Source organism: Melanotaenia boesemani, chromosome 10 (assembly GCF_017639745.1).
Source record: "Melanotaenia boesemani isolate fMelBoe1 chromosome 10, fMelBoe1.pri, whole genome shotgun sequence".
NCBI classification, from domain to species: Eukaryota; Metazoa; Chordata; class Actinopteri; order Atheriniformes; family Melanotaeniidae; genus Melanotaenia; species Melanotaenia boesemani.
The window spans coordinates 17040168-17066551 of NC_055691.1; the positions used below are offsets into that span (position 1 = coordinate 17040168).

The window sequence follows — 26384 nt, forward strand, 5'->3', positions numbered from 1 at the left end:
ATTTGCTGTGTACTTCAGAGATATTGGCACATCTTCATACTTCAGACTTGGATAGATACAGTGGTTCAGACTGGAGTGCAAACTGAGAAGTGGGCTGTATTGGTGGATGTTTTCCTGACTTCAGTGACATGCTTGGTTTTCTTGCTGTTGTGGGCTGAAACTCTAACTGCCAAATACATGGCTTCCCTTTTGCTGGTTCAGTTTCTGGTTCACAGTAATTGTTGTGTGTGTACAGAGTCCTATGACAGCTGCAGCCTTTTGTTCTTTTCTTGTAATATAAAATTTAATTAGGATATTGCTGCATTTTTTTTAAACAATTTGGGCTATGGCTATTTGAATTTGGTACATTTTTGAGGCTATACTGGCTGGTGGTTCCAAACTCTGCATGTTAGATCTATTTGTTTTTAGAGAGTTTTAATAAATATAATTAAGAAAAAAGAATGGAGGAAATACTAGTATATTTTATATTCATCCAGACTGAAAATAACTTCAAACTGCAGAGAAACCTCACATAGTCTTGGCCATTCTCTTGAGACTTTCTTACAGTATGCTGCTCCAGCTGCAGAGCTGCTATGATTTGAATAGTTTGTTATGTGGTTCTGTTGTGTATCAAAGCTTAATTGACTGATGGGAAGTGGGCAAGAATAACACAGGTGGTGGAAAAAACAGCAGTTCTTTTCTCCACGTACAGCATTTAGTCAGCATTTTACAAAAACCCACCTTTGTAGTAGAACAGACAGAAATCTGCCAAGACAAACCACTTCCTCTTCCAAAGACGCATCCCAGAGCTGTCCTGCAGGCAGAAACAGGTGTAAACAATAAAAGTAAAGAATGCATGTATAATACTTTAATTCCATGTGTAAAACTGTGTTTCAGTGGCTTCACTGAAAACTAGACTTCTTAAATCTGAGCCCTGAGACATGAGCCCTGGCTACATGACATCTCATGTCTGTTGTGTGTGTCTGCAGGAAGGCTGAGCATAAATGGAAAAATGACAGGTTACAGGTGTCTTTCCAGGGACCAAAAAACTGTGAAAGTTGCAAAAGAAGCTTAATTTTCTGACGTTATTGTTTCTAACAGCCATAACCTTATACTATTTTTAATGTTGCTGTTGTTTTTAAGTGAAGTGCCTCCACATTGTCGCCCCACATTGTCTCTCTGACCTCCTTCAGCCCTACATTCCCTCAGGTAATCAGACTGAGCTTTTTCTGTAGCTGCACCATGACTGCAAAACCAAATACCCTAGCACATTAAGGAAGCTTCTTCACTTGCTGTTTTTAAATCATCTCTTAAAACACTCCCCCCTCTTTGGCTTTTAATTCAGGTTGAGATGTTGGCTTTTACTATTTTACCATTTTTTCCTATTACTTTTTTGATTTGCTTTTATTACATGTCAAGTTGTTTTATTGTTTTATGCTTGTAATAAGCACTTTGGTCAACTGTGCTGTTTTTAAAGTGCTACATAAATAAAGTGGGAAGTGGAAAATGAAACACATTGTGCAAACTGGAGGAGATAACAGGAAGCTTTAAACAGAGGTCTTGAGTAGGAAGAGAGGGGGCAGATGAGAGAGATGAGGGGACAGACTGAAAAATAAAGAGAGGCTGGGGGAACGAAGGACAGCAGATACAGTAAGAAAACAAAAATAATTAAAGAAAAAGTGTAATGGACACGAGCAGATGGATAAAAGAGCGATCAGGAAAGAAAGGTAGGAGGAGAGTGATTATTTGAAGTTGTTTGTCTGCTTGCTGGTCTGTCACCACAGCTTTACAGCATGTTTGTCTTGTATGTTCTCTGGCTGGGGGGCCATTTATAAATCAGAGGAGAAACAGGAAAGAGAAAATGACCATAAATATAGTTCTACATACTCATCCTTCCACTAAGGACGTATGCCTGCATGTAAGTGGATGAAAGGGATAAAACATGTTGCATCCATTTGGTTGTGATAATGGTATCCTGCATAGCTTCTACAGTATGTAAAACATTTGCTGATTATTATATATAGTAGGTGTGTTTTGCAGTTTGTTGTTTGTGTCTGTGCCAACATGCTGGCAGGTAGTCTTGTACAGAGTCCAGGCTTCTTCCAGCTTCATTCCAACTCCAGTTATTTTAAGTATAAATGCTCTCCAGTAACAACCAGTCTGTGATCTTCAGCAGCTGAACAAATAAATAAAAAAATAAAGCTGGGTTGTTGCAGTGGAGGATACTAAATGAAATAGGAATAGGCTTGTAATCCAATTAATAAATTAATTTTAGGTTACTAATGTGTTAATTCAACTTTGAGAATGAATACCTGCAAAAATGTGGCTGAACATCCCAATATAAGATAGACATTGTTTGTTTGACAACAATTTCACAAGCTTTTCCTTTTTTTTTTAAACCAGCCATTGCTGACTAATCAGTTTTGGTGATCAATAGTAAATCTAACCTGTGCTTCAGAAATTACAAAGACTATATGGATATTTTGTAGAAAATAAATAGAAAAACAAACAAAAATATTTTAAGATTCTTTAGTAAAAATAGGCATGAATCTGTTAAAAAATGCCAGATTACAGAAGCAATTGTTTTTAATTATATTTACAAACCAATTTCCAAAAGAGGAGGCCGCCTGACCAGTTTCACCTCAGCTCTGTTACTATGTAGCCATGCTCTCGTAATACATGCTGAATGAGGCTTTGCATTGTTCTGCTAAAATGAGCAAAACTTTCTGTGAAATAAGTCCTCTACACGGCATTAATATTTTGCTAATTCCATGTACTGGGAGAAACATTAGGGGTGTCAAACACTAGTGTCTCGCTGTCTCGCTGTCCTGCAGGTTTCAAGGATTTCCCTGCTTACCAACACCTGACTGAAATTAATGGACCATTATACATAACTAGACAACAAGCTGTAGATTTAAGCCATTTGATTTGAATCAGGTGTGTTGGAAAAGGGAAACGTCTAAAATCTCTAGGACAGCAGCCCTCTAGGACTGAAGTTTGACACCTCTGCTATGCATGGAAACATTTTAATGACATTAAAATGTCTGTGTGAGCAGAAGTTTAGAATTAATGAAGAACAAGAACACATTCCACAACTGACCATTTGAACCAGTACAATCCATGATGTTTTTAACTTTACTGATGTTTTCCCAACTTCCTGCAGTGATTTTAATAAGAATCTTATCTCTTATCAACTGAGCGCTCGAAGATCACAAGCATTAAATACCTGTATTCCTTTCCAGCCCTGTCCCATGTGTACAGAGATTTCTTCACTTTTACTATTTTTTTATTATCATAAGATCCACAATTATTTTGCAGTTCAAGATCAATATAAATTTTAAACTTTTAAGTTAAAAAATTGCAAAGCAGCTTTTACTACTGTAATAAATTAAATTTCCAGCTTCAAACCTTCGACCACCAATCTGTCATGCCAAAACATTTATTGGCAACTGGCAACAGTCACTAAAACCGTTCCTTCACACTGGCCGCAATAAAAAGGAGACAGACCCACGTTAGATTTGAAGATTTTATTATGCATATAAACTATAACCCTATTTCAGTATCCAGAAAGCAAGTTTAAAAGGAAACGTTTACATTCAGGGTTAACAATAATGTAAGAAAAGCTCTATAAATGTAAAGAAATAAATCCACACTGGTATTCTGGATTAGCTTATAAGTCTGAACTATTTCACAGTGTTGTGCAAGTGTTGTTTACCTGTTTGTACAGCCATCCTCGGACCACCACTGGGACATTGGGATTTCTCTTGATGGATTGCTCTCTTTTCCCGAAGCTGTGAACCTTGCCACCAGGCCGAGAGGCCTGCAACAAACACAAACAAGAGTAGAGGGCTTTAATGATACACAAGCAGGCAAAAAAGTCCCTATCATTCACTGCAGTGAAGAGTTGATGAATGGGACACTCACACTCAATATGATTGTTTCCCTTTTCAAAAGAGTGTAGTCCACATGTGTAAATGTTCAGACGCTGGTTTTTACATCTACTATATAGTTTACACAAAGAAGCATAGATGGCTAATCGCTGCACATCAACATGAATTGTTTTCCATGTTAAATTTGACTGGTTTATTACTTATGACAGAAACAAAAAACACAGTCTTTGCAAATATATTGAAGAGTCTGCCATGAAAAGTAGGACTGTTCTCTAAACCACAGCAGTATATTTGAAAATATGCTGCCTGTGCCTCATCTTACCATTCAGTCTACTTATAACAGAACTGAATGGACCTTTACCCACACCATCATTACTGAGTGGTTTTTTTTAGGTAACTATCTGATTCTGCCCCAATTGCCACCTAATTACAGTCCTTATTTGAGAACAGATCCTTTTCCACCTGATCTCTGTGACAGTGACGGCTAGTGTTGCTATAGCATTTTTCAGACATTGACAAAGAATCTGTAGATTGACAGACAAGAGGTTTCTTGAAAAAAAAAAGAAAAATTAGAAAAAAAAGAATAATAAAAGGGCTTGTGACCTTTATGTCAGCAGTTTTGACTGCCAGACAATCCTGCTTGGAAAGACTGGCTGCTGAACCTATCTTTGTATGTTAGAGGCCAGCCCTTTCTTTATAAGAAAGATGTGAAATTATGGCAGAAAAAGGGCAGATACTAATTTGCCCAAATAGTAGAAGTGTGTTAAAAAGTCAAGAGGTGAGACAATCAATTTCTGCATGTTCACATATTTAATTTAACCTTCAGGACCACCACCAACTTTAAAAGTTCAAGGCTTGAGCTCATAAACCAAGAAAATTCCCTTAAATAATTTTTTTTATGAGTAACAATCTACAGGTACAGTCTCTAACGTACAGCTCATCTCTGGTCACACTGAAATGTATACGTTATCACATGATTTGATATAATTCGGGCTCCTGACGTCGTAATGACACAACAAATAAACACTGAATCAGTATTAAACATTAAACTCATTTTAAATTCTATTTGTTGCACACTATTCAAGTGTGCAATGAAAGGCATTGTAAATAAAAAAAAAAAAGCTGCAGATCCCCGAATTGTTTAAATAATCCATTCATTTTGTACTGCTCATCGAGGATTCAGGCTGTAGGGGGACAGGTCTGAGCAGAGGTGCCCAGATCTCAGTCCTCCCCAGCCACAGGACATGGAAGTGTTCCAAAGCCAGCTGAGAGATATAATCTTCCCAGCGTACTCTGGGTCTGTCCCTGGGCCTCATCCCAATTAAAAATCCCCAAAACACCTCCTCTGACCAGATTTCTGAACCACCACAAAAATGAACTGAACTGAATTAATTTTGTGCTGACTTGGACTAGGTCAGCCACACCCATGATGCTCCTTGAATTTATCTAATTCCCTATTTTTGCTCAATTTTACATGAAACATCATATATTCCAAAGAAAGTGGTACATAGACTGTACTTATATGCTCTTTTCTAGTCATGTTGACCATTATTGCACTTTTACATATGACATAGAACCACAATGGAGAAGAAATAAAACACATCTTCTGGTGTAATTCAGAAGAACCGACCCAATTATTTCACTGACTTTGCCAATGATTATTTCACAGTGCTGGTAAACAAAAAAGAATTGCAGAGACATATGTGCTGCAAGCAGGCTCGTCAGTGTGGCTGCTATGGAATTATGTTTCTAATTGCCTTTGGACATTTATTTATATGAGGGTAATATACAATGCAGAACATGCCACCACATGTCCTTGTAACAGGGCAATTATTCATAAAATGTCATTACATTATGCTCTATTCTGATACCCCCCCTCGGCACTGCATGCGCAAACTTTCACAGGCACACACATCAACCATGCAACCACACCAGCCCCTCACTGATATAATAAAATATTTGGAGTGATGGCTGCATGACTGTGTCTGGCAGCAGCAAAGGGAGGAGTACACTGGAAAACAGCTAATTAGAAGGCGGTTGGCTGGCCAAGCATGATGAAGATATGCAGCGTAACTCTAATCCTGTCACATCAGCTATAAATATACAATATGTATGTCTGCATGTTGCAAATGTTTGTCTCTGCGGGAATGTGTGTGCATGTGTGTGTGCAAATATGTGTATATGTGCATACAATGCAGTGATCTATTTTTAGGCTGAGAGTAATTTTGTGGAACAGGCTGTGGTCCCTGCTGCACTGTAGCACTCTGTCTTGTAGGTGAGTGAGTGAGAGCCAAACCAGCTACGTATAATGTGAGAGGCACACAATTAAATAACCTAAAAGCCAAGAGAATCTGGCCTGAGACCTGAAGGCTGCCAGCTGAAATCCCTAGACAGATGGGAATTATCTGGGAGGGTGCAGTAATTAAACAAGAGAAGTGCATTCCCCTCCCTTCAGGTTGGGAAGGGAGGGGAGGTATTACACCTAATTGTAGCCTGTATAAGTGACTTTGATCAGGGGCTAAGAGCAGATCCCAAGAGTCACTCTGGGTTCAATTAACTGCTAAAATGATTTACCAGCTAAATGATTGCATGAATAATAAAGTGATTTCATAACGGGTCTATGTTATTTGTTTTCAGCCTTGTAAATGAAAATATTTACTTTACTTTTTTTTACTGTCAGTTAAAAATTGTTGGGTTCTCAAATCTTATTCTTTTCTTATACAAAAAACATGATATAAAGCTGTGTATGTACTGACTGGCTCAACTTATTAGAAAGTAGCTAGAAAAAAATGCACATTTGCATCTGCTGTTGTGACAATATGAAGACTACAGCAGGATGATTAAACATTAAACTTGAGAAAAGAAGCAAACTGACTAAGTAATTAAAAAATCGGTAGCAATTAAAGAAAAATATAGATGTGAGCTTATTTTAAACAAAAGGAAAAAGCAAGTTTGTAACAAATTATTCACCAAGTCGCTTTCCTTTTAACTTTGTTACATACATTTTACTGATATACCAGATTACTATTTTTTCCTAATTTTTTTAAAAATACATTTCTTTAAAATTTAAAATTATTTTATTATTATCATTTTCTTATTCTTTTTATATTTCCTGGATTTCTATTTTCAATGCCAAAATATTTTTTTTTTCTTTTTTCTTATTTATTCTTGGAGAATATAATAAACAGTTTGATAATTTTACTATAACCCTCCCAAAAAAAGACACCAAAGCATTTATACCACTTTTTTATGACCATAAAAGTCTGAGACACATCAGATTCATGTTTTGTCATCCAGCAGGCATGTTTATAGTCTACCAACTGTAATGGTAAAACAACTAAAAGTTGATTAAATAGGACAATGTGGGACGAGGGATGTGACATTCAACACTGTGATGTGTGCAGTAACTATAGTGATATCATCTAATGTGCAATATCAGGTAAGGCAGATTAAGTCAACTTTTTACTGTAATACAAAAGGAAAAACTTAGAGTTGCTTATTTATTGTGATAAATCTACGAGACACACCAAATTTTTTCAGATTATTTTTTCACTTCATTCCTAAAACACACAATTGTTCATCAGTCAGTAACATGCAGTGTTGCTGTGTCTACTGTATAAAGAGAAAGAGAAAAATCCTCATAAAAAGAATGCAATAGACTAGAGATTTTTTTTTTTTTCTGGTCATTTGTCAGATATTGTGGGGGCTTCACAAAAAATCCAGAGGAGTAAACCTTTTTTTTAAAACAATATGCATGGACATATACACTTCAGCAGGGTACATGATAAATGTTGGGGAGACCTGGAAGAAACCATGCTGGATCCAGTCAAAACTCAATTTCTAACGTGGTCTGCACTTCAAGCCGGACTGCCTCCCAGTATCTTTGTAACACAGAGCAGGACCACAAGCAGTGTGCGAGACTACCAGTACTTATTTTTCACTTCACACACAAAGAAGAGGTGAGAGGCTTAAATTCAGGGTGACAGACAGGTGATAAATACACTACATCAAATTTTTATTGCAATGCCCTAGATCGGTTACAATCTGCTATTCTTTTAGTTTTCCCAAATGTCTTCCCATATATCTTGTTAAATCCTCTCCTCCCATTCTCCCAAGTCCTGTCTCTACTTCTCAGTATCAACAACAGAACGCCCCATGAGGGTGTTATAGACTGCACTGATGGAGGGGGTTCCCTTTTCAATGACAGAGACCTGAAAATCTGCTAACAGTTCTTTGGTTGTTATTTTCACTTGTTTATGTTGTCAGTATTTATTATTTTGTCTTTGACTTCTTCTTTTTGTAAGATCTGACAGAAGTTTGTAAGGTTCCAATTTTCAAAGAAGTCCTTCAAACCGGAGCTTTTTGGCATATTTAAAAGAAACTCTGAAAATCCAATGGTGCTAGATTTCGCAACCTTTTGTTTTTACCAGCAAAAGACCATTGTGACCAAATTCACAGATGCTCCCAGGTGTTTGTGCCTGTAAGAATCCTTAAAAACATATTCCAGAAGGTGAACCAGATCATCCCCCAAAATCTAATAACTTATTCCTTATTCCATTTTACAGATTTCCTGAAAATTTAATCAAAATCCATCAAATTTTTTTGAGTTATGTTGCTAACAGGGAGACAGAGCTATGGACCTTCACGTGTAAATTTCACAGCAGACTCAAAAACCTGAAAGGCAAAGAAATTTTAATTATTTAAAAATTAATTTAGTAAAATTTGTTTTGGCCCTGAAATGAACTACATTAAAGTAGTGTCACTTTGATGAAAAGAAAAAGTCAAGTTTTGAGCTGTAGTTTTCACCTCTTTCCAAATAAATCCAAATTAGTCCTTTAGTGTATAACTGTTCAGGAAAACTTTGTCTTATTAGCTGTGGTGCCAAGATAACACTCAACTTATTGGAAGAGCTGAGTTTTATATGGTAAAATAACTGATAAGACTTATAAAGGAAACATGAAACTGGAATCCAAGTGAAACTCTTTAATGACAGAGACTTTGATTAATCCCACAGAAGTTGTGCACGGCTGGTTAAAAACAAAACATACGCAGCTAGCGATACAGCCGACAAGTGCTTAAAAAGAAATTGTGACACATAACTCGCGGGGGAAGAATAGGATGATTTTAGCTTCAGTGCATCTTCTGATGTTTTGTCAGAGGCAGAATTGATGTGACTTATTTAAAACAGTGGTTCATTTCATGATGGCACTGTGCAATGCAAGAGGGAACAGGAATGATCTTCCCTCTGAGAAAAAGTCTTAAAGGGGCCCTATTATGCTATTTTGACTTTTTTAAGCTTTCTACAGTGTTATAATGTTGAATACTCGTCATACAAGTAAGCAGAACTGTTTTTATCACATAAATGCATGTTTGAGCTTTCCAGTTGTCTCTACATTCAGTTTCCATGGCGCTGAAAATGATAAGTTTTAGAGAGTTATTTCCACTTGGAAATCTTAGTACTGTCCCAGTGGATGGGTGTGTGCGGAGGGGACTAACACACATGTAATGATGACCAAAAAGTTAGTGATCAACACTGTAGATGTATGTATGATGTATGTGTGTATATTTCATCTTCATATGTTTTGTAACTTTCATGAAACAATAGTTGTATATGGGGGGATGTGAGGGGAGATGAAAACAGTTGATGTGTACACTCCTGACAACTAATCAGAGGCAGCCCACATCAGGGGGAGGCGGGGCTCAGGGAGGAAGAGTCTCATTCTGCTTGTTTCTGGCAGAGGCTGATCTGAGGCCTTACAGAGAAGACTGATATAAAATTTAAAAAAAGGGGGTTGTGAAAAATTAATTGCTGTTCTTGTGGATTCACATGTTAAAAAATGAGCCTGAAATGAGCATAAAAGGGCCACTTTGAATTAAGAGTTGCTCTTGTCAGATTGAGGCTTCTGTGTTGTTTTACTGCTGTTTGGTGGCAGGGGTTACATGCCAGAGCACCTGGGATGGCTGCAGGCCAGGATAACACTGGGCAAAAAAACCTGAAAGGGTGTTGTGATGGATGCACTGTCATCTCCACACCGAACCCAATGACATGTGTTCAATCTTGCTCCGCTGCACCTGTTGATGGGGCAGGATAGGATTTCATGCAACGGCAGAGATGTGTGTGCACATGTGTGTGAAGGGAAGAGTGACATATAGAGTAACAGGAAGATAAAGCCACAGGGGTGTCTTTATGTTGCAAAAATCTGTAGCCTCCGTACAGACATCTAAATTGTTCCCTCCTGAGACATAGTTTGCATGTTCAAATATAAAACTTATTTTATAGTTTATTATTCTGCATTTCACTTTGAGGAATTTCTGATTGTGTGCATGTTCTACAACAAACTAACTATGTAGCCAGCTAACATGCATGTGTGCAAAGGTGGAATGCAGCCCTCATTAATACACCAGAGATTAACACCATATATTTATGAATCGCAAGTCATACCATAAATGCAGTACTCAACTATAATACTGCGTATTGCATGACTTCCTAATATTGTGTAGCCCTGCACAGGGAGGGAAACAAGGAAGGAAACAAATAGACAACCATTTAAATCAGAGGCATTAAAACAAGATTTAAAGACTAGCACAACAAAGATAACATTTTAAAAGTGATTAAGATTGCTAGCCGTAGGCATGTTTTCCTTTGGTAAAGACAGTCTGACTGCAAGAAAAGCACCTGTCAGCTTGAGATGATGAGTGGTAATTGGAGCTATACTCGGCTCATGAACCTGCTGAGTTTAACATGTTATCATCAATTAGCACATTAGTTCAGCTGGCTTAATTCATCAAAAACAATTTATGTTTGCAAACAAGTTTACTTGCTGCTGTCTGCTTTTTGCATTTGCACAGCATAGATGTTTCTATGAGAAACTAGACTACTGGCTTGCAGTGTAAAACAGGATGAAAAGGCAGACCTCTCACCAATGAATTAAGGATTTCAGGGCACTACCTGTTGTACTGGTGAAGACTGAAGAATTAACTTCTTTTATCTGTTTAACACTTGACTGAGCAGCAGAGAAGCTAAAAGAGAAGATTTTGTTTAAACTGTGACACAACTGAACTTGTAAATTACAAGCAAGCAGTCCTCTGGCAAGGCCAAAAACCCAAATCAAAGAAGAAAAGATGAATGGAACTATTTTCAATGCCCAGGATACTAACATTAGTGAACAACTGACACACACAAACACAAGAACAGACATCCACACTAACCTTGGAGGCAGAAGTGTCCACAGTAGAGGAGGTGATGGCTGTGGAGGCCTCGCTGACAGTGGTACTAGAGAGCTGTTCGCCTGTGGGTTTGGACATTATACGAGAACCCTGAGGCCTGCACACACACACACACACACAAACACAACACAATATAATCAATACACTGCATTGACATGACCGGCAGAAGGTAGGTGCTTCTGCACCTCTGATGTAGTTTTGATATAGATTTCCTCAGTAGTTATGCAATGTTTATATTAATCTTTTCTTTCAGGGGGTGTAGAGTTAGGCTTTTGATGCAGCACAATAATCAAGTTTAAACTTTTAAATAATTTTTCCCTCTTGAAACCCTTGGTGAATTTGAGAAATCCTTATTCTGCAGCCTAGCAGAATGACTTATTCAGTCATTGACCAGACAGCAGGGTTTCTCACACATAGACCAATGTGTGGCACCACTTATTCCACCCCCTTGAACGCAATTTTAAAATAAAAAAAAAATAAGGCTGTCAAAACTAGCATGTTATTGGCGATAAATAATCTAATTGTGTGGAACAAGATGAGCCGGCTGACTCTATGGACGGATTTGACTTTAAAAAGAACATTGGTGGAACAACACATGGGCGTCACACCCATGGAGGGTGATGGTGTTTTAACGGCCACACTTTTTCTGCATAATATTCAACAGAGGAAACTAGCGCTTTATGGTTCACATGGTTGGCACATATTTACCCAATTTATTGCTTGTGGAAGGACCCTTCTCTAACAAAGTAGTTGACAGGTGATAAAAAGGATTTATACATCAGCTATGCAGGGGCGGGTCTAGACAAGTTCTAATGGGGGGCCAAGGCAGGGGCACTGACTAGGAAAAGGGGGGCACAAATAGGTGATGCTGCTTTTTTTTTTTTTTTTAACAGCTGCAAAGAGACTTACACTTCAATGACGTGTTTTTAGCCTTTTTAGCCAGATCAGAGTTCAATAATGACTGTTTAACTTCAGTCGTCACATCTGGTGGTTTTATAACTGATATTAATACCACTGAGATTGTTGGTGAGATGGAAAGAGATTAGTTCTTAGTTATCTCCTGTCCTTAAGAACTTACTTTAAAGAATTAAGATCGAACTGAATAATTTCAAATCCTTGTAGCTTTAAAAGAGTCTCAGAAGGTGACTGAAGAAGGATAGATACGCATACAGGTGTATATTTAACACCCCGATGACCGACTCCACCCACCACCACTCCCTGCACACTTGATTCCATCAACGGCACCAGGGGAGCACCACAAATTGGTACCTGGTCTGTGGGAAACACTGACACAGTGATCATAGTGATCACACACCTCAGGAGACAATGAATCAAATTCTTCCATTTGATCCATCTTTCTTTTGTACTCTCACACTGACAAATAATTAACTTAAATTATTTATTTATTACAAGAAAATATATCTGAAAGTGTATAAAGCCAAAGATTAGGAAATTTTACTTTATAAAATTAATTAAAACAATACAAATTATGCACCTAAGTGAAAAATATAAGGACACTGATGAGGATTTCTGAAAGCAGAAGCAGCTGATACATGATTTATAACTCTTTTTCTTTTTTCTTTTTTTTTTTTTTTAACTACAACTGACTTTAAAAATGAGAGGGTTATGATCTGACAGATGCTCATTTATCATTAGGAAACATGTTCATCATATCTCTCTTTTGAAAAACACGCAGCCTGTCCTTGGTTGTTGGAAACAGCTTTGTGGAATAAAAAAAAAAAATCTTCAAGTTGGAGAAAGAAACAAAATACAGTCTATAAAAATAATAATAAATTGGATTTATATACCCCTTATTAGGACACCTGAAGTGCTTTACATTGAATCCATTATTCATTTAATCAGCAGTCACACCAGTGTTGGTAAGCTGCATGTACCAGTCACCAGTCTGTAACAAGAGCATCACAGAATAAGACCTACATGGATTTCAGCCCCTTACCTTTAGGGCTTTGATAATCATACATTTAGTTTTACACAGAAGAAATGTAAGGACACCTTGCTGCTAAACATCAAGATATCACATTTTAAATTCATACAATGAAGTCTTATCCCCACATACTGTTTGCTACAAAGCAAATCAAGTGCAGCAGCTTTGATTGAAGTGCTTCTACAAGAGGAAGCTGATTGCAGTGGCTGATAGGGGGAAAAAATCACTTCATTCAAACACTTAATATTCCCTAGCAATTCTGACCTTTAAGTAACTGCACAAGCAAAGTCCAACAGTAAGCGGTTTGAGCTGTGTCAAACTGCGGCATTACAAACTTTAAGTTTGTCAGGTGTCTCTTATGACTAGCAAAAAATAGACATCTTGAGTGACTTAGATAAGTCATAAAAATAAGGGATCAACAAAATCATCCAATAAGCAGAATCATGCACTTCAAGCAGTAATGAATAAAACATGTAATCTTTGAACTACCTAGAATGCTTCCTTGCCTGGGCAGAGACAATGCTAATACCAACACGGAGGATTCGTTGCATTTCATGCTAAAGTACTCCTTGCAGGAAATATACACAGCTATTAGGTTAATTGGCATTGTGTTGCAGGAGAACATTTGTAGCACATAACACCACTGTAGCTATATTTTCTTGGTACACCCCTCTGTTGCATACCTAGATCCTCTGGCATTACAATTCAGGTTCATTTTACTCATCATAAGATGTCTGAAATGTTGAAACAAGGGCCGCCTTTATGTAGCTTGACCTACACTGGAGAGTGAAAGGTGGGATATTTTAATCTCTTTTTCTATTTTAGTTCATCAGCCTCATGTACCCCCCACCCCCTCCCTCCTTACTGAAGTGCAACACTAAATCACTGGAGGGTTTCCAATAATTACTTTTGACGGCTGGAAGGATGTGGTGCAGGGACGCAACCTAATGGGGCGATCACTTGAGAAAAATCCACTCATCAACCCGAAATGACCCAAGCCTTACACAATTCTTTGAAGTGACTTCAAAGGCTAGGGGCTTAAAAATACACCAACAAACTTCATGCTCCCAGACCATCATTAGAATAAAAGTAAACAACAAATATCACTAATGATGGCTCAAATACAAACAGTGCAATCACAAGAGTTAGCAGCAAGGATCTGTGAGGGGAAAGATTACGTTGCAAACAATGAGGCCACAAATGAGGTTTGATCAGACAGGAAAGGTAATTGTTATAAAGTTTCTGACATTTTACAAGACATTTCCTGCAGTTTAATGATACTCCTCAAAAAAGGCAAGAAAAACTCACTTAGTAACCTCCGCCAGCCGCAGACGCACGTAAAACACGCATATGGAAGGAAACAAAAAAGTCAGAAATCAACAGCAGCCCACGCAGACACAGCTGACATTTCAAAATATTCACCTTCAGCTTGCATTGTGCAGAAACATTCAGAATTGTTCCAATCAATTATCTGAGAGGGAAAGAACACACAGGCACTTCATCATCACCTCTCCAAACAAAGAGTGGTGATCATTATTTCAGCACAGCCACATTGTTAAACTCAATTCTTCTCTCCAAATCTGATGTCAGGGCAAGCAGCGAGAGCTAAAATCTTTCCTTTAAAAACATGAGTGAAGACAGCCTTTCTCCTAGTTTTTGAGGAATATTACTTATAAAAAGGACAAGTCTTCATCTTAAGCTTTAAATATAGCTTCTGTGACACTTTTCTCTAAACAAGTCAATCAAAGGGATCCGTCTCTGTGATGATAATGGGAGTAAATTGGTGCTTTTTGTTGCAGCCCATTTGTTTTTTGTTGTTTTGTTTTGTCTGTCAATTACTGTTTTTTTTTTTCCTTTGTTGAGGGTTGGAGCCATAAAGGAAAAAAAGGAATATCTACATGTGTCAGGTCCAACAATAAATATCAACCCTAAGCACTGAGCATGCAACTAAACAACGAGATCCACATAAGTATACACAACTTTACCCTAAGGCTCAAAAACTGCACAATTACTATGTTTTTCTAAGACCTGTGGCTTGATTTGTCTGGACATCAACATGCTAAGTCCAAACACGTTCCTTTGTGATAATGCTAACTTTCCTCATCTCACTGGTGCTTATTAGGCCATAAATGTTTCAAACAGAACATAGCTGGTTTCAGATTAATACCCCCACTGGCAATTCTCTTTTTTTCTTATGAACTTGAGTCTGGAGTTAAACGTGCATGTTTAGATATGCATATAATCCCAAAGAAACCAACAGTCTTAGCATATGTTGCAATGGCAAGTATTACACCGACTCCTGTCTTGGGCTGCCCAGTGTTCATCAGTTTTATATATAGGTAAAATAAAACTTTACTGTGTGTCTGGAGTCAGTGTACTGAGCTATCACATGAGACTGGTATCAATATTCTTATTGCCAACTCAGAAAAAACAAAAACAAAACAAAAAAGAAAAACATCTTTTCCAAAAAATTAAGGATTTATTACACAGTAACTGCTTTACCTGCAAGAGGAAGTCAGGCGGCTAAATTAATGGAGCCAATATATGCCAACCATGTTTTGAATACTCAAGTAGAATCCTCGAGACATTTTCCACCTATAATTGCATCCCCTGTTTCAATTCCACACTGCTGCTATGGCAACGGTCAAACAAAGCATCATCATGCTGCATCAATCAACATGCCTGCACTCAATACATTGCTGGCATAACTTCAGTTAAATCTCCACGTCCGATATCGGTGCATAAGGAAACTATCAAAAGACAGAAAAATATGTTTCCAACCAGAAAAAGACAAGCGAAGAGCTTTTTAAAAACATGGAGAGGGACTGTGGATCATAACTTAATAATATGGTGCAAGACAAGTTGAGTGACAGCCAAGAATTCTGTGCTTCGAGCCAAATATCAGACAGAATAATCAACCAGAAAAGTTTTTCCTGGCTTACATTCTCTGCTTTCGTAAAACAGAGAAAATATCCAACCATTATTAAGCTATAAGAAACACCAAATAGAAAAAGCAGTCAATTTCTATCTCTTCCTTAAACATTACTAGTTAAGTAAATAGTTTATTTATTGCCAAAGCCTTTGTTAGTAACATAGCTGTGAAAAAATATGAATGAATTGTGTTTGGTTTAGGTTAACTGATTTGCATCAATATCACCACTAATCAACTAGGCACAGCATGTGTTCTGATTTGTTTTTTAAGATCAATCTGCTAGATAAACTCTGTGCAAACACTATTACTGCAGCAAATGTGTAGTGCCTTCCGTTTATATGGTATAGCCACCAGGATGTCCCATGTCTCCTACTGCCATAATAAATTCTGATAAAGGTCTTTTTTAAACTGAAAAGTCCTGACACTTTAGCAACCTGAATATATGATAATCCCTGCTTGGCAATCTTCCGCGCACACAAATGCACACTGCAACCCTCTCAGACTGAACTTCAGCTTTGCTTTAAAGGTGTGTGAGCTGATGCCTCCATCAAAGCTGATGTTGACATCCCTCTAAAAAGGCCACATGCTGGCACAGGTGGAGCTGGAGCTGAAGGTGACAAATTTCAGAGATACCGCTAGCTTAAGCTAGTCCACATGTGCCAGCATCAGGAGTTGACAGGGTGGCAGCAACTAAAGGTTATCTTTATGTTACAGCTGAGCGTTTCACAGTCCAACAGTAAAAGGAAGGAGGCAGTGTGTACAGGTAACTTTGTGTGCTTTAAAAGACTGGGTTGATGTTTGAGAAAATGCTTTAACTTCACTGAAAACTGTGAGATTCACACAAGCTTGTCAAGGTCTTGAATAGCAGCATAGTTAATGTTTTGGGTCAGGGTTAGATGAAGCACCAAAATATCCAATTATCTCAGGAAAATTAATGTGGATTGATGAAACAATTGCTACAAAATTAATTCTTAATTCCACAACATAAGGTAGTATATATCCATCACTAATGTGTTGTGCCAAGCACTGAAACAAAATATGTTAGGAAAACTGTGACGACAGACCTACAGTTTAAACTATTTGGAATTTGGAATTTTATTTATCCCCGAAGGGCAGTTCAGTTTACAGTCTACCAGACAGTAACATAAAAAACTATCACAAACATAAACATTTAGGCACTCTGTCAACAGCAATCAGTGACCACATAAGGACAAAAAGCAGCAAACACATAGGTCATCATGGAGAATAAATAATCAATAAAATAATAAATAGAATGCTTGGCCATGTTTACTCGCTGACATCAGTAGTGTTAAGCGTAACGGCAGAAGGAATAAAAGAACTCACTTATCTGTTTGTTTTCCAAAGTGGGGTAAGGTAGCGTCATCCCGAGGGCATTAAATAAAATTTGTGGTTTAGCATATGGTAAGAACGTCTCATAATCTGTCTGGCCTTTTGGACAATTCTTTTTTTTTTTTTTTTTTTTTATAAAGAGAGCTAAGGTCAGTCATCTGGACTCCTATGATCTTGGAACAGATGTTTACAATTGAGCTTAAAATATTCTTGTCTTTCACTGACAATTCGTAAAACCAACAAGTAAGAGACTGTTAAAACACTTTCAATAAAGGAATGACAAAACTTACATAAAAGTCTGTCAGAAACATTAAAAGAGCTGAGCTTCCTAATCAGCTTGATTCTTTGTTGTCCCCTCTTAGCAATTACCTCTGCGGTTTTATCAAACCTGATAAACGGTAAATGGACTTGTACTTATATAGTGCTTTTCCAGTCAGTTTGACCACTCAAAGCGCTTTACACTACTTATCACATTCACCCATTCACACACACCCCGATAGGCACATCGGGACAATTAACGGGGGGTGTTAATTGTCTTGCCGAAAGACGACTTCTCTTCCTCCTGAGCTACAGCTGCCACATATACAAACACCCAAAGGGTGGGAACACATTACACCAGTTTTGAAATCGCTGCATTGGCTCCCTGTGCATTTGAGGATCCATTTTAATGTTTTTTTTAGTCATTTACAATGTCTAAATTGCCTTCTTATTTATCTGACCTGCTTTTACATTATAAACCCTTGAGGACTTTGTGGTCCTCTGGTACTGGCCTTTTGGTTGTTTCCAATATTAGTAACAAAACCTGTGGCAGGGCCTCGTTTCACCATTATGGGTGCAGAGACTGTTGATGTTTTGTTAAAAGAGGCTCAAGACATGCTGTATTTTCTGGACTATAAGTTGCACTTTTATTCGTAAATATACATATATAATTTAACATGTTTTTAAATCTTAATTACTGACATGAACCAAGGAGTAAATATTACCATCTAAAGCCATGAGAGGATGCTCTAGGCTTGTAATAACCACGACATTTGCTGCCGTTGTACCACAAAAAAAAATTAACTGAAACATTAGCAAAAAGACAACTGAGGAAGACTGAACTCAAACAAAATGCCCTCAATAACAAAATCCTATTTCGCAGATTACAAACTGCAGGTAGTAAAATACGCAGCCGAAAATGGTAATCGTGCAGAAGTTGGCAGAGTTGTTCAGAAACAACACAGAGGATAAAACATTCAGTGGATTCAGTGATATGGAATGAGATCAGGAGCTTGGTGAAGCTTGCTTACCGGTAGCTTGCTTGTTGGAGTCGCTGGTTTGTTATGTTAACTAGCCTATTCAGCCTCCCAGGTTTGTGTTTTATGCTATTGTGAAGCTGAATAACTGTGTTCAGGGTTTCTGCTACACGTAAATGATTGTGGCGCACTGCCACAGCTAATTAAAAGCAGCCATACCTTTAGAATTATGATTTATTTTTAGATGTTACAAATATAAATTTTATATATTATATCCATATGAACATAAAGTCTATATTTGTGCACATTTACAGACCATAATAAGAGTGTGATATTGTACTCAGGAAATGTAACATTGCTCTGCAAATAAATTAATTCTGAAAAACAAACACTGGAGTCCCAACTTCCTGTCCGGTTCTACTGCGGCTCGCTTGAGAGTGACAGCAAATAGGTGAAGAGCAGAGTTAAACTTGTTACACATGCCACAAGAAGCAAGAGCTTTGTCCGTAAAGAGACATACTGTACTGTCCATACCCCTGACCTGACTGTGGGGTCGTTGCCATGGTGACTGTCCCTGTCTGGGTGGCCAGGGCACTGCACTGCGGCCCTATGGTTGTAGTGTGGGCCACAGTCTGCCTGGGCCTGGGTGGGTTCTGTGGTGAAGGCTTCTGTGGTCGTGGGTGTGGTGGCTCTTGGTGTGGAAGGACTCTATTTCCTCACCTGGTGCCAAGACATGTTCATTTATAAGGTTATTTTATTTGTAGAGACAGTTTAGAGAGGGTAGGGTTCTGTGTCCATTTAAGCTTGTTACATACTCTGTGTGAAGCTTATTTTTGAGGCCACAAGAACAAGAAAAAAGTTTTTATGTGCAATGAAGAGCTAAATGGGTTATTTAATATTTAACGCGAAACTTTGTGGCAGGGTGGGGTTGTGCACATGGCAGCGTCTGTGACTTTAAATCCCACATGTGTTGTATACTTTAAGTACTTTCTCACACCTTAATCATGCATTAAAAGTGCTATATAAATAAAGTTTAGTTTGATTTGATTTTGTGATTGGAAAATAAGTTTTCGTCATTGGTAGTTTTTTCAATAAAATTTAGATTTTTATATAACTTAATATAATTATTATTTATTATATATATATAAATATATATTATAAATATCTGTAATATTATAAATATCTGTAAAGTCTTTGTTTTATGTAAAGCACTTTGAATTGTCCTGTACATGAAATGTGCTATACAAATAAACTGCCTTGCCTTGCCTTGCCTATTAAAATTGTATTTACTGTCATTGGAATTGATTATTTATGGTTAATTAGCAAAAACAGCATATACATAATAATTTGAAACACGGTGTAATTAAAATACTTATTTTCCTCTAGGAATTCTTTGCAGAAAATTCCTTGTTCAGTATGTAGATTTAACTTGCCTGTTAAAGCTTTAATGCATTACCCTCAAGTCCTTTTACTCCAGGAATGAAGAGGGCCTCACAGTTATGGTTTTACTAAGTTAAGCCTCACAATAATGTACATCCTTGTGTTCATGAATACAACATCACCCAGAGCAATGTTGTTTTCCCAAGTGGTCATACAGAGTAATTCCACTACAGCCTTTCATCAGAAATGTGTTCAAAATCTATTTTCACAGCCACACACACACACACGGTTACAGTGTGTTTGTGTGTTGTACTGACACATTATCATAGTGGTTTGGACAGGCCTGCTTCACGCCTACACGGCTGTTAATAAGGCAGATCCATCAGAATATAGTGAGGAAAGATGTAACCTGGTCCTTCACTGTCTAGGATTGAAAAATGGAGAGGTAGACGGAAAAATAGAGTGGGAGAGACAATGAGTCAGAGCAAGAAGAAATGAGGAAACGGGACAGAAAAAGAAATATGAAGAGGAAAGATGTGAAAAGGGAGAGAATCAGAGGACAAGATAAAAAGGCTCAAACCAGAGTCTCATTGGACAGATGTGACAAAGCCCAATGGCCGACACAAGAGGGTAGACCTGAGGACGTTAACAGGTGTCTGAGGTCGCCACCAGATAGGCCTGGCTGACAGAGACACACTCCCACACTTCAGTGTGAGAAAGATACAAAATAAGTGAAAGAATGATGAGAATTGATTTTCTTGCAGCTGGGTACACCGGAGTCTACCAAGACGTTAGGAAAACATGGGTTTCCATTAGGGGTGTAACAACAGATTGACCTACATTGTGAGACTATGATTAAGTCAGACTGTACTGCCTTGGTTATTTGAACTAAGTTCTAAAAATATTTGGTTTGAAAATCTATGTGCTAGTTTAATGTCAGAACAGACAGAAATGTATTATTTACGTTTTCTTTTACATGATGAACATTTTAAAGTTTCCTAAACAGAAAGCAGTGTTTTCCCTACATTCACCATGACTATATTGTCCGCGCCATGCCTTCAAAATGCCGAGAAGTAAATTGTTTCACATAGGCAACATCAATATTTCTTAATTCAACTGGCATTGCCACCTCCAGAAGCGCAGTAGTGGCAGGCTACTCTGCTGTCAGACATCTGCTCTGCACGTGAACGCAGAGTCCAATGTCGAGTCCGTTGAGGGGTACCTGCAGATACGTTCCTTTACATTTTACAAGTTGAATAGACATTCCAATCTGGCATTTCCAAAAGGGGCGCACTCGCAAACCGACCACATGCATGAAAACGGAGTACAGACATGGTAAACACAGAGTGCATGTACATGACACAAGCGAGTAAACTAGTGCCCACGAGTCAAAACACACATCGGGAGGAGGTATTTTTGGACTGCGAGGGAATAACACAGAGCAGAGAATCGTTGTGAGAGCCTATTAATCCACTGTGTACACATATTTGGATTGACAGTGACCAGCGCGCTCTCAGCTCACTGTCACTGTATCGGCTAAACAGTCCTTGCTCTCTCAACACAATTCCAGCCAACAATAGAGCAATGTCAGAAAGAACTTCTCTGAAGTGCTGTCAATGCGTAAATAAACAACGCTAAGCATATGTGTAAAGGGCAATTCCACTGAATTCTTGGGAACCTAGACCACATTACCAGGTTACAGCACCTGCTGCTGGAATTTAGAGACTGAAAATATTGGTTTATCATATTCACTTTGAGACACAATTTCACCACCATCTGTCCTTAAAAATGTATTTTCTACCCTTTAAGCAGGGCAGGAAGCTGTCTGCTCTCTGATTGGCCAGTTTGATTAGTCACCATCCAATCAGATAGAAATAAAATGAGTTCAGTCTTGTGCTTCACATCTGTTATCATTTTCCATAAATACTAATCTTTTTTACATCCAAGTGAATCTTTTTCTGCATATTTGCAAACTTGGATTTTTCAAATAAAACTCTGAACTTATTTGCAAACACTCATTTACAGCTGCAAAATCTTTAACTTTATGTTGAGCCCATAGAGCTGTAATCAAAAGCTTGAGCTGTTTTACACGTTTAAATTCACCCACTGCCATTTGTGCAAAAAGTACAAGACTTGATCATTCAAGGCCTGCAGGGGCCAAACCCAGGTCTAACAAGAAACAATAAGTTAAATTCATTCTCAGGAACAGCAACAGCCATGGTGCCTCAGAGGAAACTGCACAGTAAGGTGACTCAGCCACATAAAATATTAACCAAACACTCAGACAACAATTGCAACAATTACAGAACTTAAGAACGAGGGGGGAAAAAAGTAACGTGATAAATGGCTTCCCATTTAGATGGAAGCATTGGTAATATCAGTGTAACCTTTTACTTTTTATTTGATGTTAACAACAAATGTTGCCTGCAGACACACAGGATTTATCCATCTTAACAACATCCTCCTTTATCAATTACATTTCTTATTATGACTATTTCAATTATTCCACCAGCAACTCATGACATTCATGTATTTTATGTTGCTGGAGGTTTATTATTGTAAGCTACTGTAACCTAAAGAAGTTGTGTGTTAAATAAAGAGGAGAGCAAGATAGTGTAAAAAGAACACAGGCACGTAAAGTTTGTATTTTCTCCATGTGTCTGAGTGGGTTTCCTCTATATTAGGCTAATTGTGTTTCTAAATTGGCTGTAGGTGTGAGCGTGCTTTGTTTTCTGTTGCATTGTTTTCTGTCCACCAATAACTGAGCTTTTAGCAACGTCTCTACTCTTTAGAGAGGCATTTGGATATTTTGTTCTGGCTTTCAGATTTTTGGGGTCAAGATCCATCCATTTGTGGTTTAAGCAAATGAACACTGTGGGAAGCCATTATTGCACCTACAGTAATAAGTAGTTTTTGGCTCCATTAAAGGGTTACCTCACTTCATCTGTGTCCTCTCTGCTCTGCAGACACACAAAATAAAACAGACAGCACTATTTTCCCACTAGCTATAATCATTTCAAATCTATGCTCATAGTTGATGCTTTATTATTAACATGTCAGGTTTGCTTGTTGTTATTAGCAAAGAACAGTTTCTCATTTATATGCTTTACATGTGAATGGATCAGGACTTGAAACCTCCATAGCACAAAAGTAATATGACTTTAGTTTCTAAAAATATAAAAAGGGGCTCTCTACTCCTATTCGGTCTTTCATTTTCTTAAGTTGTCAACTGGACCAGCTCCTGAACAGCCCTTGCAGAGAAATGAAATACCCTTTCCAATTGTGTTAACAAAGTTAGCACAGAAACTCTGTTCACTATTGGAATAAAGATGTAGTTCAGCAGTTTAGGAAAAGTGCTCATACCCCCTTGTCAAGAGATCGATCAGAAGGACAGCAACACTCATGCTACATGAAGCTCCAAACAACAGTTGATGAGCTCAGCTTAGCTAACCCAGCTTTGTCCGAGGTCAGCAAATTCTACTTCCAGGCCACCAGTGAGTTCTTTTTTTAACATTAGAAAAAGCAAGGCTATATATTTTGCCCAATCCACTCCCAGATTTTTAGCTAAGCTAACATACTTAGTTGCTGGATTGTGTTTAAAGGACATTTAATGTGTAATATATTCCAACTTTTGGCAAGACATGACAAAGACAAAATAAAAGTGAACTTGCTTCAAATGCGAGCAAGAGATCGAGGAATGTCCTTATCCCTGCAACACTACAAGGCAGTAATGACACTCCAACATCGTTGCTTGTCCTTGAGAAATCCCTTAAAAATGTTCTCTTTTCATTTCTTTTATCAAACATCAGCCCAGAAATGAAAGGAACACAGCTCGACTTTAAATATTCCTAAACTTTTATAGAATCCGCCATCCACCGACCGACGAGACAGAATATCCAGCTAAACTCGAGAGAATTGTAAAAGCTAACTTTAAGACAAGGGTAACATCTTTCCAAAGTCACTGTCAAGCAGAAAAATCTGCCTAATATAAGTCAATGGACAACAGAAAACCAGAAAACCATTAAACATAGTGAGAGAAAAGGATTTTGGGATTTTTGGGGGGTCTTTTAGGCTTTACTCATTTGCAGGATCCTTTAATTATTTAAAAAAAAAAAGTGAAAAAGTGAAAACGTTTATAGATCCCCACAGACAGAAGAAAAAGTAAATTTTATCAAATGCCTAAAGTTTCTGAGTTAAAATTAAATTTTTATTCTGGCTGAAGTTGCAGCTGCAATAAAGTAACAAATTCAGTCACTCACTGTTCTTGCAGGATGTAGTCCACGTTCTCTGGGGAAATCTGTCCCGTTATAGGATGGCGAAATGATGTGGTCCTCTGGTTATGGCTGAAGTGACAGAGGGAGGAGAGAAAGAAGACTAAATTAGCAACTTCTGTTGCACTGTAAACACTGAAGGCATCACATTGGATTGTCACCCCTGCTTTGTTCACAACAACGTGCGAGAGCCGATCATTCCCCAGAAGAGAAGCAGGCTTAGGAGCTCTGTCCAACCTCCCCACCCTGATGGGCCTTCGTCCCTGACTTTCCCAGCCCCGTGTAGAATGTCAGGACTGGCTGCAGGACCCCCTCCCACTCACTCACCCCACCCAAACCATCCTGCGCAGCATGTGTGGACCAAAGTGTTGGGATCAGCACAAATGCTGGACAGCGCAGACCCGAGCCTCCATCAGTCATAGACTCAGTCAGTCATTCAAAGTGTAAAAGCTCCCGACTGGGTAAACAACATCGGGTTGCATGGAGGGTCACTGTGTGGGTGTATGTGTGAGCATGAGTCTGTATCCGAGCCAGAACAAAACTGTCAGAGTAGCCAAACAGGAAATCATTTAATTGTCATTTAGAATTTCAACTATTGTTCATTAAAAAAAAAGATGTCATTTTTTTTATTGCAAAAGGTACATATGTTAATATTTTTTTACACTTTTGGGTCCAAAAAATGACCACAACTAAAAAGCAAGCAATTGATAGGAGGGAAACTAAGAAAAGGTGGACAAAAAGACCTCACACTGGCAAATAAAATAACCTCAGTCCTACTACAAAGAAATGTGTACATCCTCGCACCATAATCATTATCGCTAAACAAACTCCAACAAAAGTTCTTTTTCCTCAGGTTCTCCAGAAGAGCTGCTTAGTTGTGACCAACAGAGGCAAAAAAATTCTGATGAATGACACCACACACACTTAGCAGAACACATGTGTGAAGGTTCAGGACCCTTTCAAAGCTCTAAATACAATCAATACATAATAACATTGTTTTCTCTTCAGTAGCAGCTCACATTACTCATGTTTTACAGACTCCTGCTTGATGCTGGAGAAAAAGGTCCTACAGGTTTCCCAGGAGACCCTGTGACATGGCAGCAGCACGCCCCACAACAGGAACTCACAATGCTGTTATTAGCTCACAGCATGAGAACAAAACCTCTTGTCACAGGAAACTTACAGGAGCCTTTCATCACTCTCAGTTCTGTGATGCCGAGATGGGAAAACACTGCTTACAACTACATTGTTATGTTTGTTTATTAGTGTTTGTGCTATTAGTACATGACAGTAAAACCCAGGTAGAGTTGAGAGAGAATTATTTCAGTTTTCCCCCTAAATAATTATAAAATCAGTGCTTTTCTATCCCTCTAGATCCGAGAGAGAGAACAGCAGATATCACTGATATCAGAACTCAAGGAGCATAAGTCCAAAAGAAAAAAAATAGTAGTCTGTTTGTCAGTAGTCTATCACAGTCAAAGAAATATATTAGAATAATAACTGGCCAAACTATAAGAAACATAGAAAAACTACTTCTTTGTAGACCGGACTTCTAGATTTTCTGCTGTAAAATCTTTGGCTGCAGTTTTAGATCTGCACTTGATGGCTTGACTGATGCATCCAGTGTTATTCTTCATTGCCTTTCATTGCTGTCCTCTTACCCCAAATGGTTGAACACTTCCCCATGTCTAGTTCTACAGAAAGTTTTGCCTTTATATGAGGAAACTTTTTTTTTCATCCCACAATCCCCAGGGGCTTGCTCAAACTGCCATTTGGATTTTACTAATACATATAATATGCAGTATGTACATCCTTTAATCTAATTTTACTATTTCTCTGCTATAAAGCATAGGAAGGACATATAATACTCGTCAAAAGTGGGTATTACTCTATCATGTTTTTACAATTTTGCACTTTTACCGAATCCTGAACTGATCAATCCATTGTACTTCACTATCTCAGTCTGATAGACTGTGACTATTAATAATTGTCTAAAGAGGAAGGATTTATTCTCAATCAGCTGTGGAAAGAAAAGAGGAACAGATTGCGCTGACAGGCCTCTGTAGAACTGAGTTATGACTGAGACGCTCCTGGCAGCACCACAAAAAACCTGACAGTTGATGCTAAATGGCAGAAGAAGTGTGTGAACACTGTTTTACTCATCCGTACAGGAGA

General features: G+C 38.1%; 1 protein-coding gene across 10 annotated transcripts in view; it reads right to left on the bottom strand.

The window, feature by feature from the left end:
* The window catches only part of LOC121648203 (pleckstrin homology domain-containing family A member 7-like), a 138066-nt gene that overhangs the window by 42463 nt on the left and 69219 nt on the right, over positions 1-26384 (bottom strand). For all 10 annotated transcript variants that reach the window (XM_041998204.1, XM_041998197.1, XM_041998203.1 and 7 more), the window contains 4 exons: positions 24198-24281; positions 11079-11193; positions 3695-3799; positions 721-793 (listed from right to left, as the gene is read on the bottom strand). In XM_041998204.1, coding sequence (XP_041854138.1) covers positions 721-793; positions 3695-3799; positions 11079-11193; positions 24198-24281 — 377 coding nt within the window. The remainder of the gene's footprint in view (positions 1-720; positions 794-3694; positions 3800-11078; positions 11194-24197; positions 24282-26384) is intronic.